The 16,621-nt window shown below is 36.8% G+C and overlaps 2 protein-coding genes across 2 annotated transcripts in view; one reads left to right on the top strand and one right to left on the bottom strand.

The window, feature by feature from the left end:
- The window catches only part of LOC139939728 (uncharacterized), an 80,703-nt gene extending 77,820 nt beyond the window's left edge, over window positions 1-2,883 (bottom strand). The window contains exons 1-2 of the mRNA XM_071935819.1: window positions 2,794-2,883; window positions 181-246 (exon numbers count right to left, since the gene is read on the bottom strand). The gene's annotated coding sequence lies outside the window, so the exon portion shown is untranslated. The remainder of the gene's footprint in view (window positions 1-180; window positions 247-2,793) is intronic.
- A 5,257-nt stretch (window positions 2,884-8,140) lies between these two features.
- LOC139939589 (uncharacterized) overlaps window positions 8,141-16,621 on the top strand; it is an 84,564-nt gene continuing 76,083 nt past the window's right edge. The window contains exons 1-4 of the mRNA XM_071935601.1: window positions 8,141-8,237; window positions 11,721-11,817; window positions 12,619-12,718; window positions 14,367-14,431. Coding sequence (XP_071791702.1) covers window positions 11,760-11,817; window positions 12,619-12,718; window positions 14,367-14,431 — 223 coding nt within the window. The 5' untranslated portion in view covers window positions 8,141-8,237; window positions 11,721-11,759. The remainder of the gene's footprint in view (window positions 8,238-11,720; window positions 11,818-12,618; window positions 12,719-14,366; window positions 14,432-16,621) is intronic.

The following is a 16,621-nucleotide window of genomic DNA, read 5'->3' as shown; positions in this document are numbered from 1 at the left end:
AAATGATGCTTTTGATACCATTAAAAATGATTTATCATAAACATGATTTTCAAATGATAAATCAAAAGTCAGAACAATAAGGTTTGGTTTAAAAGATAAACGTCAAAAAAAAAAAAAAAAAAAAAATCAGTTAAGTATCAGCAAACGAAGTAAATAATAGGAAGTTCATAGTGGACGTACCCGATCTCAAACGGCAGTTTCCCCCCGTCAATCAAGAGTTTAGAAGTTTGTCTTTCTTGTGTCAATCTGGAAATGGGATAAAACAAAATGTCATCGAACGGTCATCCAATGTTATAGAGCAGATAAAGACAATTGTATTTGCTATTAAAAGACTTTTTGAAATTTCAATTTATGAACCTACAAAAGGGGGAAAGTTGTGATTCAGTGTCTTTTTGTTTGAGAAACGTCACGGAAATATGATTCGAGTGAGGCAGTATTTCAGTTTTATTTGCTGTTATCTACAGCTGAAAGTTTTGACCTACATCATTGCACTGATACTTTGATTCATTCGAAGAAAAATCCGGTTTAATACAGTAGAGAGATATATGCATCTGAGTTGGAATTCGATTAGTAATATGCAAACTAATACAAAATCAATTTTCCCAATACCGTGGGAATTTACACAAACAATTTATTACAATGTCATACAAAACACATTACAGCTAATAATTGATTTTAATTAACCTTGTATGATATTATCTTTTGTATGAGCATGAACTGTATTGATCTTTTAAAAGTATTTTGTTTAAAACTACGTTTGTATTTGTAAATACCTTAACGCCGTGCTGAAACAGAAAAACAATCAAATAAACAAACAAACACACACTCAAACAAACAAACAACCACCTGTTTCGGAACAAATTATCACCTGCCAACGTTTAAGAATGTTAAGTCTTAATGAAAGATTACGTCATTAACTAAACTCACGTACTTTTTGCTATGGTTTTGGTAAACATATTTTAAAAGTCACAGCAACACACTGAATTGTATTTTAATCACAATCATTACAATAAATATGTTACAAATTTAAATATATATTAATTGCACAAAGGTCACAAAAGACCTACTGTAAAAACACGGTACATCGAAAAAAAGAAGCAGTTATTAGATACAAAACAAAGTTAACATAAATATCTATATAAAGAGAAGGGTGTGAACGTCACTGATAGAAAACATGATTAAACTTTGAAAAGTGACGTTTCCATAGATACATTGTGTCATGGCCGAGTATTCAAGAGCTTCGAATTCAAGTTATGGTTATTAAGTCATTTGATTGTTGGTTCGAATCACGGTCATGTCACTTGTTTTTGAGCATGATGCTTTACTATAATTGCTCCTCTCACCAAGGAGTTGAAATTGGTACCTGCGAGGGAAGGGGTTGATATCGTGTATGCGCAATAGCGCCATTGTTTTGTACCCCATGGAGCTCAGAAAGATTGTAGGAATAGTATTAGCCCCAAATTACCTGCTACCGATTTCACGAAACGCTTGGATTAATCCTATTTCGAGCTAGGACGATTAACCCGCCCTAACTTAGGGTTGGTTTAATGCGTCCTACGTCTTTGGATTGGGAACTTAATTCGTCCTAAGTCCTAAGATAAATCCGAAGTTAGGATGAGTTTGGTGAAATCGGCGGCAGGGCACTTTGTGGCGCACATTGATACGTTATTGTGAAATGCACTATATGATAACTATATATTGTTTTTACATATTATTAATTGGTAATACCAAACGGGAGAACAAGTAGGCCTATCGCCAATCTGTTCACACAGCTACCTAAAAAAGTACGATCATAATTGTAATATATATTTGTATTGAACGACTTTACGTAATAACACAGCGAATCGTGTGTGCTACCTTGTTGTGCTTACTCGAATATGGTGTCCGTCCGGTTCGGACTAAATAGATACAATCTGGATACATAAACCCTAAAAAAAGAGAGGGTTTATGTTTCTCTTGAAATTGTGACTACATATTCTAATTGTTACCTTCTATTTAGTGTGGGTTCGAGTCCTTGTCGTAGACACTTAACCATGATTTATTCATCCTTCGGCTGGGCTGTAAAGCCATTGGTCCCGTGCGTTGTGTAAACGCACGCAAACAAACGGCTATAGTAAAAACTGTCAACGGTTGACGCGTTTAGTTTGACGCATCAGCCGTTTACATTGGGTTAGAATGTGTTTAGGAAGCGTTTAAATAGTGTTCAGTACATGAAAGGTTCTAAACATCAGTGTTTAAGTTTGATATTTAAGGGGATTGTGACTTTACTAAGAAAATTTGCAAAAACTACTGCTTTACAACACAACTCATGGTCCCTATAAGTGTTTAACCAAAACCATTTGACGCGTTCGAAATCTATTTAAATAGTGTTTAAAACCTAAACACTTGTTTTTACTGTGTAGGTTGTTTAAACTTTGACATGTTACCTTTTCTTTATAAATAAGTATGTAAATTAGCATTAAAATGACACACTTAAAAAATGCATGTACAACATTTGTTTGTAACGAAAATGTATTACTAAATATTACTACAGCGAAGGAAGTTCATACAAATATACCTAAACAATTATGCGAGATACACGTTAAGCATGACTGGAATAGTTCATCATTAAAACATTTTCAGAAAGACAGTAGAACTCGGCTTGATATTTTAGTTATTAGTCTGATCTAAAAATATTACGATAAGTATTTTCTCAAAATAGATGGAACATACAATCTATGTTATTTGGTTAATACAAAAAACATAGATCGTGTATTCAAAATTCGTTTGACAATTAAAGTGTTCAGTACTTACATACATCAATTTAAACGAATCTGTTGACGTTTAACACACAATCCCCCTGGCGAAATGCTCCCTCTGCAATACAGTCAGTCTACTAACAGATCCATATGAAGGGCATATGCAAATGATCCAAAGTGTGATAGAGAGAAAGGGACAGAGGGAGAAACAGAGGTCCGAAAATTGATTGATTGGCTGAAGGTTAAAAAGGTCTTGTGCATAAACTTACTGCAACACATTTAATTGTTTCTACTAAAAAATTGTATAACCGTGGAACAATACCTACCTAAAGTTAATTAGTCTCTTAATAGGGCCTATTTATTATAAAACATAATTTATTTTTCATTGACGAACAGTTCATCACTTATTGTTTCTGTTCTATGTTGATAAGGATCAGCTTGAATACGTTATTACGGTTTCACATCTGCCGCTGGAAAAATATAGTTATAAGTGTTGGCTAATCTCCCAAAACAAACTTGTAGGCCCGATCAAGAACACACACACACACACACACCAGAGACTTCACGCCGAAGCTCATAAAACGATAACATTTATCGTACTAGCTTTCAATGATTTAGTGAATTTTCGCAACATTTTCTAATGTATACTGTTTTGGGCACAAATGAAGAAATCGAACCGATAGACTGGTCCCCCGAAGAACAGGTATTGGCTTTACAGAATCAGCGATATCATTGGACAGAACATGCTTGTATAACACTTCTTGTACATCCATATAATGATGTTTTATATGTAAACGTGTACGTACAGTTTGATGACGAAATTAATGCGAGATCAACGATACATCCGTGCCACGTGACCGTCATGATCTTGACGCAGGCTCCATGCCACTCTGTGGCGTAATCCAGGAGCATTGAAGTGTGACGTCAGATGTTCAGGCTAATGCACACGTGGGGACGCTTTTTCATATAATATAATGAAAACATAAAACAAATGATAAAACGATACACAATTTTCATCAAAATCATAACATCACAAATTACTTCCTTGACTTGTTTGAAATGACACTTCTTTTTGTTGTTAGCTTAAATTAATCCTTTCCTTCAACATACAGTTTACTTTTATCAAAGTATATCGAAACGCGCAGGGTCACATATTACCGGTAAATCCAGTTTGAGGGCGCACGTCAGGCGTTGATAATAATAATTCCTTTTCAAGTTTGTAATACGGACACGTACTCTACGATTCATGTCACGTCATTGCTTTCGTTAATGGTGCCCTGACATTAGCTTTTATACTAATTCATTTTTGCGTGACTTTTATTTCGAAATCTTGTCCTGACTGGAAAATGAAGGAACTTACACATTTCAAATATTAAATGTACCACAAAAAACATCACAATGAGAGCGATGCATGATTTAGACAGTATATTATGCTTTGAAAACATACAGCAAAACAACAAATCAACTGGTCACCAGACTAGTGCCCAAACCAAAGTTTAAGGTTACATCTGTGTCCCAAACAGAAGACTAAGAGTATATAACCTATTACAATTATTACGTTTAGTCCTATTCCCTAGTGACATTAGGCTTTTGTCAAGGCGTTATGGCTTGAACAGATTCTTAAAGCCGCTATCTTGCGACTGGAAAGGGATACCACGCTTAGGGTGGCGAAGCCAAAATGGCATTGTTTGCGGTGTTACATAGATTTTAAAGCCCATAGGTAACTCACAATTGTTGTATACCTTTAAACCTATCCCTTTTGAACTTCAAATTCAGTATTTTAAAGTATCTTTGAACTTGTTATAAAAATTCCTTTACTTTGTACTCGAACTGTCCCCATTTCGTGAGCTTCACATTATTTGTTCAAGTATTTAAACACCAGGGGCCAATTTCATAGAGCTGCTTAAGCAAAAAAATTGCTTAAGCACGAAAATAGCTCGCTTATTTTACACATGTTACTGGCCCAAATTTCATGCCATATACATTGCTTGTGACTGGTATTTTGCTGATGTTACTTAGCATAACAATTGAGTGGAGTCTTCGCCGGTAATCTGATTTTACTAAGCAAGGATTTTTTTGCTTAAGCAAAATTTTGTGCTTAAGCAGCTCTATGAAATTGGGTCCTGATGTCAATAAGACAAGACTTGTCATTTTAGGGAAATACATGTTCCCGCGTTGTATGTTTTTCTTTAACAAATCTCGATTTCACTACCCTTAAAATTGCAAATTATGCACATTGCCTGGAAAACCAACAATTATCCTTCATCTCAGATTCGTTTTTATAAGCGTTTTCGTTTTTTCCCCAGATTATGACGAAGTATTATTCATAAACGTCTTTTTCAAGCATATTCCACCATGAACCCACTTCCACGTTATAAATTGATATATATTTTTTTCGTATTTCCCGTTTATACTAACTCAACCTTTTCTAAACGAATGACCCTAGCAAGGGAGGTTCTGCTTTAGATTGGGTTATTCGTTCAACACTTGGAATACAAGCTATGAATAATGCATGTTCATGCAATCAAATACTGGACATGCAAATACTATGTAAATTTACATGTTATTAGGATTAAAACATCAATAGGCTACACTGCTTTCTTTTCAGCCGTTCGAAATCAGCATTTATTTTTTATCAGTGCTTTGTGCAACCGGATTATAGGCCGTGTCCGAATTGGTGACTACGGCTGCGGCTACGACCGTTGCAAGGGGTGTTGCTAAGGGCGTCCTATACTTCAACGCATGACGACGCAGCGATCCGGCCGTAGCTGTAGCCGTAGCCGCCAATTCGGATACGGCCATAGAGCTGCATAGAGCTCCATCGAAATTGAACAGTGTTCATTGAATAGTTGACTAATCCTTGACCAACCCTCAGTTTGTTTCGCTAGACGCAAAATAACCCCACGTTAAGTGAGATTTAAGGGTTGTGTTAAAGGAGCTTTCGACATGAACTTAAAGCAGTGGACACTATTTATAATTACTCAAAACAATTATTAGCATAAAACCTTACTTGGTTACGAGTAATGATAAGAGGTTGATGGTATGAAACATCGTGAGAAACGGCTCCCTCTGAAGTGACATAGTTTTCGAGAAAGAAGTAATTTCCACGAATTTAATTTTGAGACCTCAGATTAAGAATTTGAGGTTTCGGAATCAACCATCTAAACGCACACAACTTCGTGCGCCATTTTTGTTTTGTTTCTGTCATTATTATTTCGCAACTTCGACGACCAATTGAGCTCAAATTTTAACATGTTTGTTATTTAATGCATATATGTTGAGATACACCAAGTGAGAAGACTTGTCTATGACAATTACCAATAGTGTCCAGTGTCATTAAGGTACAAACTGACCGTGCATTGGCAACCATGGGCAGGAACGCCTTAAAAAGGCTCTTTGGAAGCTCTCGTATGAGTTTTAGTTTAGTACGTACGAATTTGGACTGAATGTTAAAGTAATGTGGGATTTTGTGTCTCAGATTTAAGAAGTGAAAGTTTCTCAATAAATTTTGTGGATTTTTTTATTTATTTGTACACGCTAACAAGTGCTAGTTAGACTTTCCTCTTGTTTTAGTAGTATCGACTGAATCTGTGACTGTTTTTTATGAACACTTTCCGCTTGCAAATTCACTGCAAGAACAACCAAAACTTGTATATGGGTGGGAGCGCCGTTGTCTTTGCTATTGAATTCGAATGTTATTATGTCTCTAAAAGACTCTGCAAAAGTTGATTGAGTTTAGGATATATCACATAAACCTTTGAACCTTTTTCTTGAACACTTTTTACAGAAAGGGCTGGTTTGTGTTATTATTTTTTAATATCAAATTCAGTACACATCAAATCAGTTCTATGTATTCAAAGCGGTTAAGTTTCAATATTTTTTGCAAAAAGTCTGGCAATAACTGAGTGGCAAGGACGATCTCTACCACGTTTAACAAATACAAACACCTGTTATTAACACCTGAATGACGTCCCTAAGCCCGGTGCGGTGTAAGAGATTGTCGCCTGAAACACAAAAGATCATTTGTTTAAAGAGAACACAATAGGAATACCGACACAATAGGCGCGTCAATCTGGAATCTCGATCGAACCAACAGGATGTTCTATTTACTTACCTTGAACGGCATGAGATTTCAACTTGCACGGAAAAACTCAGCAAAACTGATGATTTATTAATCAAAAGATAAACAGAAAATGACAAAAATAAACAAAAGACAAAGAAAACTTCCAAAGACAAACATAATGAAGTTGAGTTTACCATGCTAACAAAAGAAACACAAATAATTTTGTCAAAGTGTCGCGATATGCTTAAAGAGAAGCCGGCAGAACGATACAGAACAGGCTATTTTTGTCTTCATGAGTCGTTCATGAGTCAATATAAAATGATTGCATTATTATTTAGCAAATATTAACACATGTATTAAAAAAAAAAAATCCACAAAGTCAAGTGTTTTTGTTTGTTATATTCTAACGTTTTTCTGTTTAAAGAAACATTGCTAACGAAACAGCTGCTGGTAGTGTAAGCACTTTATGTAATCCAACATATACATAAACTGACATACATAAACTGACAAGTTTGAGATCGATCAGCCATCTCAGTTACGAGAAAATAGTAAAAAAAAAAAGAAGTGATTTACACATTTTGCATGACATAAATGAATAAAACGCTCACTGAGCGATAAACTCCAAGTTAAATTATTTATTCCTCATCAAGTATGGCTTTTCATGCAGAAATATTTTAAGGGATGCTTTCTACTATCATCATCATTAGACCGTGTAAGTTTGATGTATACCTGTGATCTTTACAATTTTGTTTTCCTTCCAGTTAGGTAACGTTCCTTTAACTAAAACAATATAAGTAATGTGTTATTAACGAAGGGATCAAATTATCAGCCATATGGGCAATCATTTCTGTGGGAAAAAAATCTAAAAGAACAAATCAATTAAATATTTAATATAATCAATTACCTTTTGTTGAGTTTGACAGCTACGTAAAGGATTATCAGATGTGAGACCTTTTGTATGGATTTTGTAAAAAGTCTCGCTCAAAAATCTAATCTTTATAACACCCGAATAATGAAATAACCAAACAACTAAAAAAGAAACATTAACCACAAATGCAGACATTTTCCCCCCGGTTACTTAAAAACAATATGCAACCATGAACCTAGGTCCCTTCAAGGTGTATTTAATTAACACATACATTTTAACACACCATTTGTCAACAGCAAACAGCAATCTGCGTCGATCGATTTTATCTTCTTTCAGTTATCTATTGTTCTAAACAACAAAAAAACACGCCCACAAAAACGACTTGCGCATGCCTGGCAAAGACAATGTAAACGTGATTTTCTTTCTCAGTTGCTAGTACCAATTGTACTTCAATTATTTATACCTGTGAAAGCTGTTGGAAGGTGAACATCAATTTTACATCGGTGGTTTTTAGTACGAACACATCCTGAGCTAGTGGGACGGATAACATCAATTTTACGTCTGGAGGGTAACAATTTAAACATTCACTTTTTAGCTCATGCTTCATTGTTTTGAACTTGTTCTTGATACCAGTTCTATTTTGGCTTTAGAGGGTTTTAAGTCCATTCGTGTTTGGCTAGACTTTAAATGGTTGTCCTTTTCTCTTCTTGTTATGATGTTGTGTGAGTGCTGTTTTTGCAATATTATGGATTTGCTTTGTTTTAATGTCTTCTAATGTGTGGTTTTAGCAGCGTTTGAATGCAATCTCCTTTTTATATTATATAATTATATTTTTATCATTGGCAGGGGTCTGGTTTTACACATCTCAAGACGACAGTTTTTGTAGTTTTGTATAAATATGAAAGCCCCTGTCCAGCTAGTATTTTTTGTATCTAATGATTAAAATAATAAGAATAGTAAGAATAATAGAATAACATTCATAATTTGATGAAACACAGTTGCAATGTTTTAACTTTCACTGTTTAGCATAACAACAATCGTTCACATCGATTGTACGACTGATGTACCCTTACCCAAGACACTTGATGCATTGATATTTTCGGGGCTGTCAGATAGTGGTTATTTGTCAGTGATGAACACATTATTGTATACTGAAAATATTGTTTAGATTAAAATTTAACGGTAGAGTTAGTAGTGATTTTACCCTTACACCGATATGTGTAAGCACTGAATACTCGGTACTTTCCGGATTACTGTGATTTTTTTAAATATAAAATGCATATTACTCGGTGGGAGTCGAACCCACATCGGTGTAAGGGTAAGAACAAAATAATATCCGTTATCCCTTTTGCAAATTTAACATCTATTAAATCTTTGCGATATCCGCTGCCGCTAAAATTATATGATTCGAACTGCCTCTAGCTACAGGGTAGTCTCGGTGGTTTATTAGATTGGCAAAGGTTCTGGGTTCGAATCCTACCCGAGTAACAAGCCTGTCATTTGTTGCGAGCTGCTATTGTCCGTCCACCTGTCTGTCTGGCTGTCCGGATGTCCGCATTCAGGGAGAATTGTTACGACACCTCAACTTTTTAGTGTTGAGTTGTTTTATGGAATCTAAACTGCCTAAATAAGATCAGTATACAGTGATAGCCAACTGTATGACTCTAAACTCAATTTTAAAAGGCATTTGACACTGTTGGTAATTAGTCAGTAATTTTTAGCATAAACGTACTTGGTAACGAGCAGCGGAGAGCTGTTGATAAACAATAATTTCTCTAATAATTTTGAGAAAGAGGTTACTCCTCACTCAAATACTAGAGGATTTCAGCTGAAGCCTTTTATTTTTTATGATGCATCTGAAAGCACACCAAATTTGTGCAACGATGGCGTTTTTCTTACATGATTCTCTTGCAACTGGGTTGATCAATTGAGTCTAATTTACTTCTTACTGGAAGAAATGCTCTATCAAGTAATTTCTATTTCGTTGCTTTTGTTTTTTTTGACAAATTATTTGATTATGACGTATTTTTACAAAAATGTTGCCCTGGCAACATGGTATGTCGGATTGGGCTAAAAATTCATTGCGCTCATTAGGACCAACAAACACGGCAATTTTTGATGAGGTAAAAGTGCGTTGGTCTGACATGGAATCACCCATATGCAGATGAGTGAGTTAAACAAAGAGCAAACTTGATTGTCCATTACTCTTCGTTGCATTGACGTAGTGCTTTGAAATGTATTCAAACGGTTGCCAATGAGACACATTGTTCTTTTACAAGACTCTTAAAGTTTATACAATTTTCAGTTGATTTGACTGAAACAATAGACATCTTAAATTTCCATAACCCCTTATTCCAATTATGTATTGTCATAAAACTTGCATCACATTATGCAACTCATGAAACAATAAAAGCTTGAATGACCGTAACTCTTTTTTGCCATTATTTATCGACTTCAATACAAAAAAAAAATCGACTTTAATAAAACAAATTAAAATAATAGATTAAACTCATTAGTATGACAGTTGATGTTTTTCATGGACTAAAATAAAAGATAAATGTTATGTCCACAACCCCAAATTGCAACTGTGTATCAACTTGAAATGTATACCTTTTTTTAAGTAATAAAGTTCATGATTATAACAGTTTTTAAACCCCGAAATGAACATAGCTCCTATGTATTGACTAAGCTTGACTTGTATCAATTATGACACAATAAACGAATATTAATACAAAAAAAGATACAAACTTCTAATAATAAATGAACTTAAAGGGAAGGTACACGTTTGGTAATTACTCAGAACAAACTATAATCTACAAACTGACTTGGTAACGAGCATTGGAGAGCTGTTGATAGTATAAAACATTGTGAGAAACGGCTCCTTCTGAAGTAGTATAGATTTTGAGAAAGAGGTAGTTTCTCACTAAAATAATAAAAGACTTCTTAGGCAGAAGTCTTTTATTTATATCTGAAAGCACACAAATTCGTCCAACAAGCGTGTTTTTTGTTCTCATTATTTTTCGCAACTTCCATGAACAATTCAGCTGAAATGTGTGCATTTTTGGATACACCAAGTGAGAAAACTGGTCTTTGACAATTATCAAACGTGTACCTTCCCTTTAAACAACACACTCAATTAAAAAGGGTATTATTATATGGATGTTTGAAAAGTGGAACTTTTGATAACTTAAAAAATGTTAAATATCGGGCCAATCGCCCCATTGCCCCCCCCCCCCAACCAACGATTTTAACCCCCAACACACATGCCTATTCGTTCCCCTTCCTCGTTCGCACTCACCCATCATTATCCCCTCTATCACTTGTAATTTTAAGCAAGTACAGGCAGGGGTAAAATTTGTGAATGTCCGAAGCCATAGGTTGGTTTTTCTGTTAGTCATCAAATTGTCTATCGGGGGATCGGCAGCTTCGCTTATCTTTGTTGTTTTAAAGACAGAGGGGTCGATTTCACAAACAGTTAGGACCAGTCCTAACTTAGGACTAGTCCTAAGAGATATCAAAAACGTACAGCTAGTCCTAAGTTAGGACTAGTAACTCGTCCTAACTCGAGATAAGACTAGTCCTAACTCTTTGTGAAATCCACCCCTGGACACTTTGGGAAATTATTGTCAAAGACCAGTCTTCTGTCTTGGTGTAACTCAACATAAGCGAAAACTGCGTTACGTCAGAGGAAGCCGTTTCTCACAATGGTTTTATATTATCAGCAGCTATCCGTTGCTTGTTACCAAGTAACAGAAGTGTCGTAGCCGAGTGGTTAAGAGCACCAAATTTAAAACCTGGTGTTTCTGATCAGCAGAGTGTGCATGGGCTCGAATCCCCAGCGTTGACACTTGGTGTCCTTAAGCAAGACACTTATAATCAAACATCCCGTGTTGAATCAAAGAGGTACAGTATTACGCAATTACATAAATATAAAATACCGAACAAAGTTAAATGTTTTAGTTGCTGTGTCAAAATGACACAATTGATATGACATAATCGAGTGTAAACAACCAATAACTAATAACCATATTTTGTTTCTCACCCTTTTCAGTTTTAGACTGCACCAAAGGGGCAGAGGCAAGCAGTAAAGATGGCCAGAACATTTGTGTGTGCCATCGTGGTTGCCATCTTTGTGACCATACCCGCCGGTGAGTTAATTGAACTGTGTACAACTGTACCTTAAAGACCTCTCCTCTTTTCTTATATAATTCCTTGTTGTTTTCATATTAAAGTGTATCAACACTTCTCTGTGAACGCTTTTACAAAAATGCATCATAATCGTTATTTGTATTACCATAAAATGCAACAGCTGAATAAACAATTGGGCAAAAAATAGGACAACCCAAAAGGACGTCATGAGAACCCAAAGAGCGAAGTCTAGTTTGTCCTTTGCAAAACACCATCAATATTGTTTTCCACACAATACATCATTTGTTGTATTTTGAAGACTAAAGGCCCGGTGACACAGGCCCCGTTAACGGGAACGGTAAAACTGCAGGCAGTAGATTGGTTGAATTGCTCCACGCGATTTTGGTATTTTTTTGTAACACACAAAACACAATGTCCAAAGCTTCCATTAAACTTACACTGTTTGAAGATAATGATAGTAGAAAGCATACCTTCAAATGTTAGTTGGTGGGATGCTATAGTTTTTGAGAAATGAGAAACACAACGTCATGAAAATACATTTTACATGCTAAAATAATTTTCGTCTCATGATCACTGAGACGAAAATTATTTTCATGACATTGTTTTACTCATTTCTCAAAACCCACAGCACCTCAGCCAGTAATATTTTCAGGGAAGCTTTCTACTATCACTGTCTTCAAACTGTGTAAGTTAAGTGTAATCCTGTGGACATTGTGTTTTTTTGTCCTACAAAAAGTACATAGACCCTTTAATGTAGTCTTTCTTGATGTGATATTAATTGAAACATATTTGACCTATAGTTGCGTCTCAATTGTGTCAATTGTATCAAACGGAGAGGAACAGCAACATTGAGTGGCTCCCCGAGACTCTTCCAGCAAAGCGATTCGAGATTACTTTCAGGTAAGAGTTCAAAGGTCAAAATTGAGGCGCATCATCATTTTTAACTCTTCTTGAGCGTTATGAACCGTATGACAAGGAAAATGTGTCGTAATAACGCTTAGATAAGCACGAGTCCACTTTTTACAAAATTGAATTAATCACAAACATGAATATTAAGATGTTTTTATAATTAATAAAATAAAATCACTTTGTAAACCCTTATAAGGTGCTAATAACCTATCTTCATGAAAGTGTGTGTATACTCAGCGCCTTGAAGAGTACCTTGTTTGGTAGATACGTGCGCTATATAAGTCTTCGATATTATTATTATAATCCAGAATCCTACTCTCTTAATGTAAAAGACTGAAAACCACTCGTTTTGTCCGCCATCGAGGGGTTGTTCTAAAAACCCCTCGACCCCCACGGCCCACGACCCACGACCCCTCGACGTTCGCCCCGTGTTCGAAGAATGTCCCAATTCCGAATTCATAAAATGTCGCTTTACGGCCGAGTAAGAATTAAGTCCCCGATTTAGAATTCACAGTGTGTGATCCGCGACGCAACTTCCCTCCACGACTAGACTTGATTTCAAGTCTGAGACTGCGGTTATATATCTGCATCAGCCACACGGAATTTGGAGTATTTACTCTCCGCTTTCGCACGTCACGTGCACACCGACTGGGGACCCCAAACACGCCCGTGTGGCCATTTGGTCGGTCGGGTCTACAACCTTGAGCTCCGCTTAGAGCAACTAGTAGCCATGGAGGACGGGAGCGATCGGCCGGAAATGGGTTTGCCTGATCATCACGTAATGAGTTGGCCGTAATCGTATTCGGGCAGTACACACATATTTCCAGTTGGGATAATAATCTCGGATCGGCCAAGAGATACACGTGGAAATACCGCGTATTTTATTATTTGTACATCCCTATTGCGACAGGCCAGATCTCAGCAGCCAATCACGCGAAGTTTGCTTCGTGCATACTACGTGTGTATGGTATGTCTCGTACGCTGTGTTGTGATGTGCGAGGCAAGGTAGTCCACGTCAGCATACAAAATTGTGTGCGTGATTGGCTGAGGTTGTGAACTGTGGCAATTTCGGTGTACAGAAAAAAAGATCGCACAAAAGTCGAGGTCGTGGGTCGTGGGGGTCGAGGGGGTCGAGGGGGTTTTAGAACAACCCGACATCGAGCCATAATATGGTAGATTATTGCGGACAACTCTTTTTAGAGTGAAAGACGGGTACGTTCAACTCGATTTAGAGTTAAGTTTATTCCATTTTCACTCAAACAGAGTTTCACAGAATGACTTACAATCTCAAAAGAGTGAAACCGCTACCACTCGGACAAGAGAGTGACAGTTTTACTATTTTACATCAAGAGAGTGTTGTTTTTGCGCCACCTAAAAAGTGGAACGGCTTGTGGTGCATTTGTGTTTACCAAACACAACTTTTTTTTAACCATGTGTAGCACATGCTTGCAAAACACTTTTTTGTGTGATAGGTTAGCACTCCTTTAGAGTGCCGAATTAGCTGAGTCAGCACTTTCTGAAAACCATATTATCAGAACTTCCTGTGTATGATGTAAAATTGCTGATGCTAATTATCTATCTGTTCACTCAATCGGCTCTTTCATCTCTGATTTTAAACATAAGTTTTTGTTTTTGTAAGGGTGTTGGCGCTAGGGGATGTTTTCATCTACCTTGGTGATGGTCTTTACGCAAGGTTGTCTATTGGTAAGACCACTTTGTATATCTTTGTATATCTGTACATATCACCGCCGTGTTTGATAGTCCGATGTTTGAAATTTCAGTCTAAAATGGTGACAAAGCAGCACTAGCGGGAAACCTGCGCTACGCGCGGGTCCCGCTAGATTCCCGCGCTGTTCGATTTCACAAAGCACTACGACTGATCTTAACTTTGTATCAATTTTAATTGCTAAGCAAAGAGTAATGTCACAATACCAGTTACCTTGTCCTTATTTTTTTCCCGTTCAGTTTATTTTTTTCCTGTCCCGTATCATTTATAGTCCCCTTTCTGTTTTCATTTCCGTATTATTTCCCTACCCCCGTGCATTTTTTCCCGTCCGGATCATTATTTACTCGTCCATGTCTTTTTTTTCCATTTTGTATTATTTGTCAGTCGAATTAATTTTGTCCCGTCCCGTTCATTATCCCCCCGTTCGCGCACTTGTACGCGTTTTTGCAATGTTTTTTGTTTTGTGCAAATTCCTGTACTGCGGGTCCCGCTATAGACAGGACAAACTGGGCAGTTAGCACACCTGAATACCTGCTACGCATAACAATGTGCACTGTTGATGATCGGATCATAGTGCAAGGGGGTGATGTGTTACACAGTGACCACGTGACGACAGTAAAGTTGCGATGACATCATCAGATCACATCAATAAATCAGTGTTAGTGTTATTGTTACTGTCAACTGTCACTTTAATAAAAATAACAATATTCAGGTAACACCCATCAAATTGCGATTTAAAGTTATTGTGAAGCACATGTGTGACATATGCAAGCTGCCATTTATTACACCAAACCAATCCAATGACTTCATATTAAAGAATAACTGATAATTAAGTGTATGAACTTCGGCTGGTTGTTAAAGAAACGGTAACCTAAGCTTAAAAATAAATATGTCATGTGCATGATTGTCCAAATGCGTAAACTTTAAAGGTAATTTGGGGGGGGGGGCGTAAGAAAAGACGTGTAGATGTCGCGAGTTTGAAAACAAAAATTCATGTCCCCATGTGTAAACTTTTAATTTAAGGCGTGTTTTATTCAGTTTGTCATAATTTGTTTGAGGACTGATTATGGTTGAATGGACACATTTGGGCGGACATAATGGTTTGTAAGACGCAGTGGGGCGGACACAGTGGTTTTGTAGGTCACAATGGGGCGGACACAATGGTTTGTAGGACGCATTGGGGCGAACACAATGGTTTGTAGGACACAATAATGGGGCGCACACAACGGTTAAACAAATGTCCGACTTAATCGTCAACGTCGGACAAAATCGTGCGTAACAGACAATAAACTGTGATAGTGCTGCTCTCACACTGTGGCGAATCTGCTGGCGAATTTGCTTACGAAGAGACATATTTGACAGTCGCTTAAACTTCTCAATATCCGCCGTGTCTTCGTAATCGTCGGTGAATTCGCCAAAAAATTGCGATTGGATAGTGAATAAATATTTTCACCTCGGTCAGCCCTTGGTCGTCACTCGACTTCTCCTTACCAATATCGTACGACTATTACAAATAGTTACCAACGCTTGCCTCTGATTGCCGTTGCCTAACGAAAAGCCAACGAGCGATGCGAATGTTGCGAATGAGCTTACGAAAAAATTCAATTTTCACTATTATGCATACATTGGGAAAACCCAAACGTGTGAGAGAAGGAGGCCGTGGCCGTGGCCGGTGCCGGGGATCAAGACCCTCTGAGACAGATTCCGAGACCCGGGAGCCTTTTACTATATATTTCTTTCTGTTTTAAAGTCACAATTCTTGGAAATTGTTTGTTTATTTCTTCGTTTTCAACTGACCCTTTTTTTCCTCGTTTTTTATTTCTAGTTTTGGGAACATTTTATTTACAAACATGAAAGTTAACCTTACAATTAACAAGTTACATTGTTGTAGTTAATTAACTAATTAGTATTAATACAATGTCTCATCGAAGTATATTCAGGAACTGGAAGTTCACAACAACCACCAATCTTACTCGGAGTGCCACAGTGAAAAGATGAAATTTAATTGAAAGTTTGGCCTTTTATACTCTCTGGACACCTGCCTGTGCCGAATGCCATTTATATTTGCAAATTGTGTCTAAATATTTGCAAGACATTTGCAACACATTCTCAACGGAACTTTGAATATAACTTACGTTCGTAAGCATTGGTAACCGTTCGTATGCATT

The sequence above is a fragment of the Asterias amurensis genome, chromosome 7, assembly GCF_032118995.1.
Source record: "Asterias amurensis chromosome 7, ASM3211899v1".
Taxonomy (NCBI): Eukaryota; Metazoa; Echinodermata; class Asteroidea; order Forcipulatida; family Asteriidae; genus Asterias; species Asterias amurensis.
This window is presented reverse-complemented; position numbering and strand designations above follow the sequence as displayed.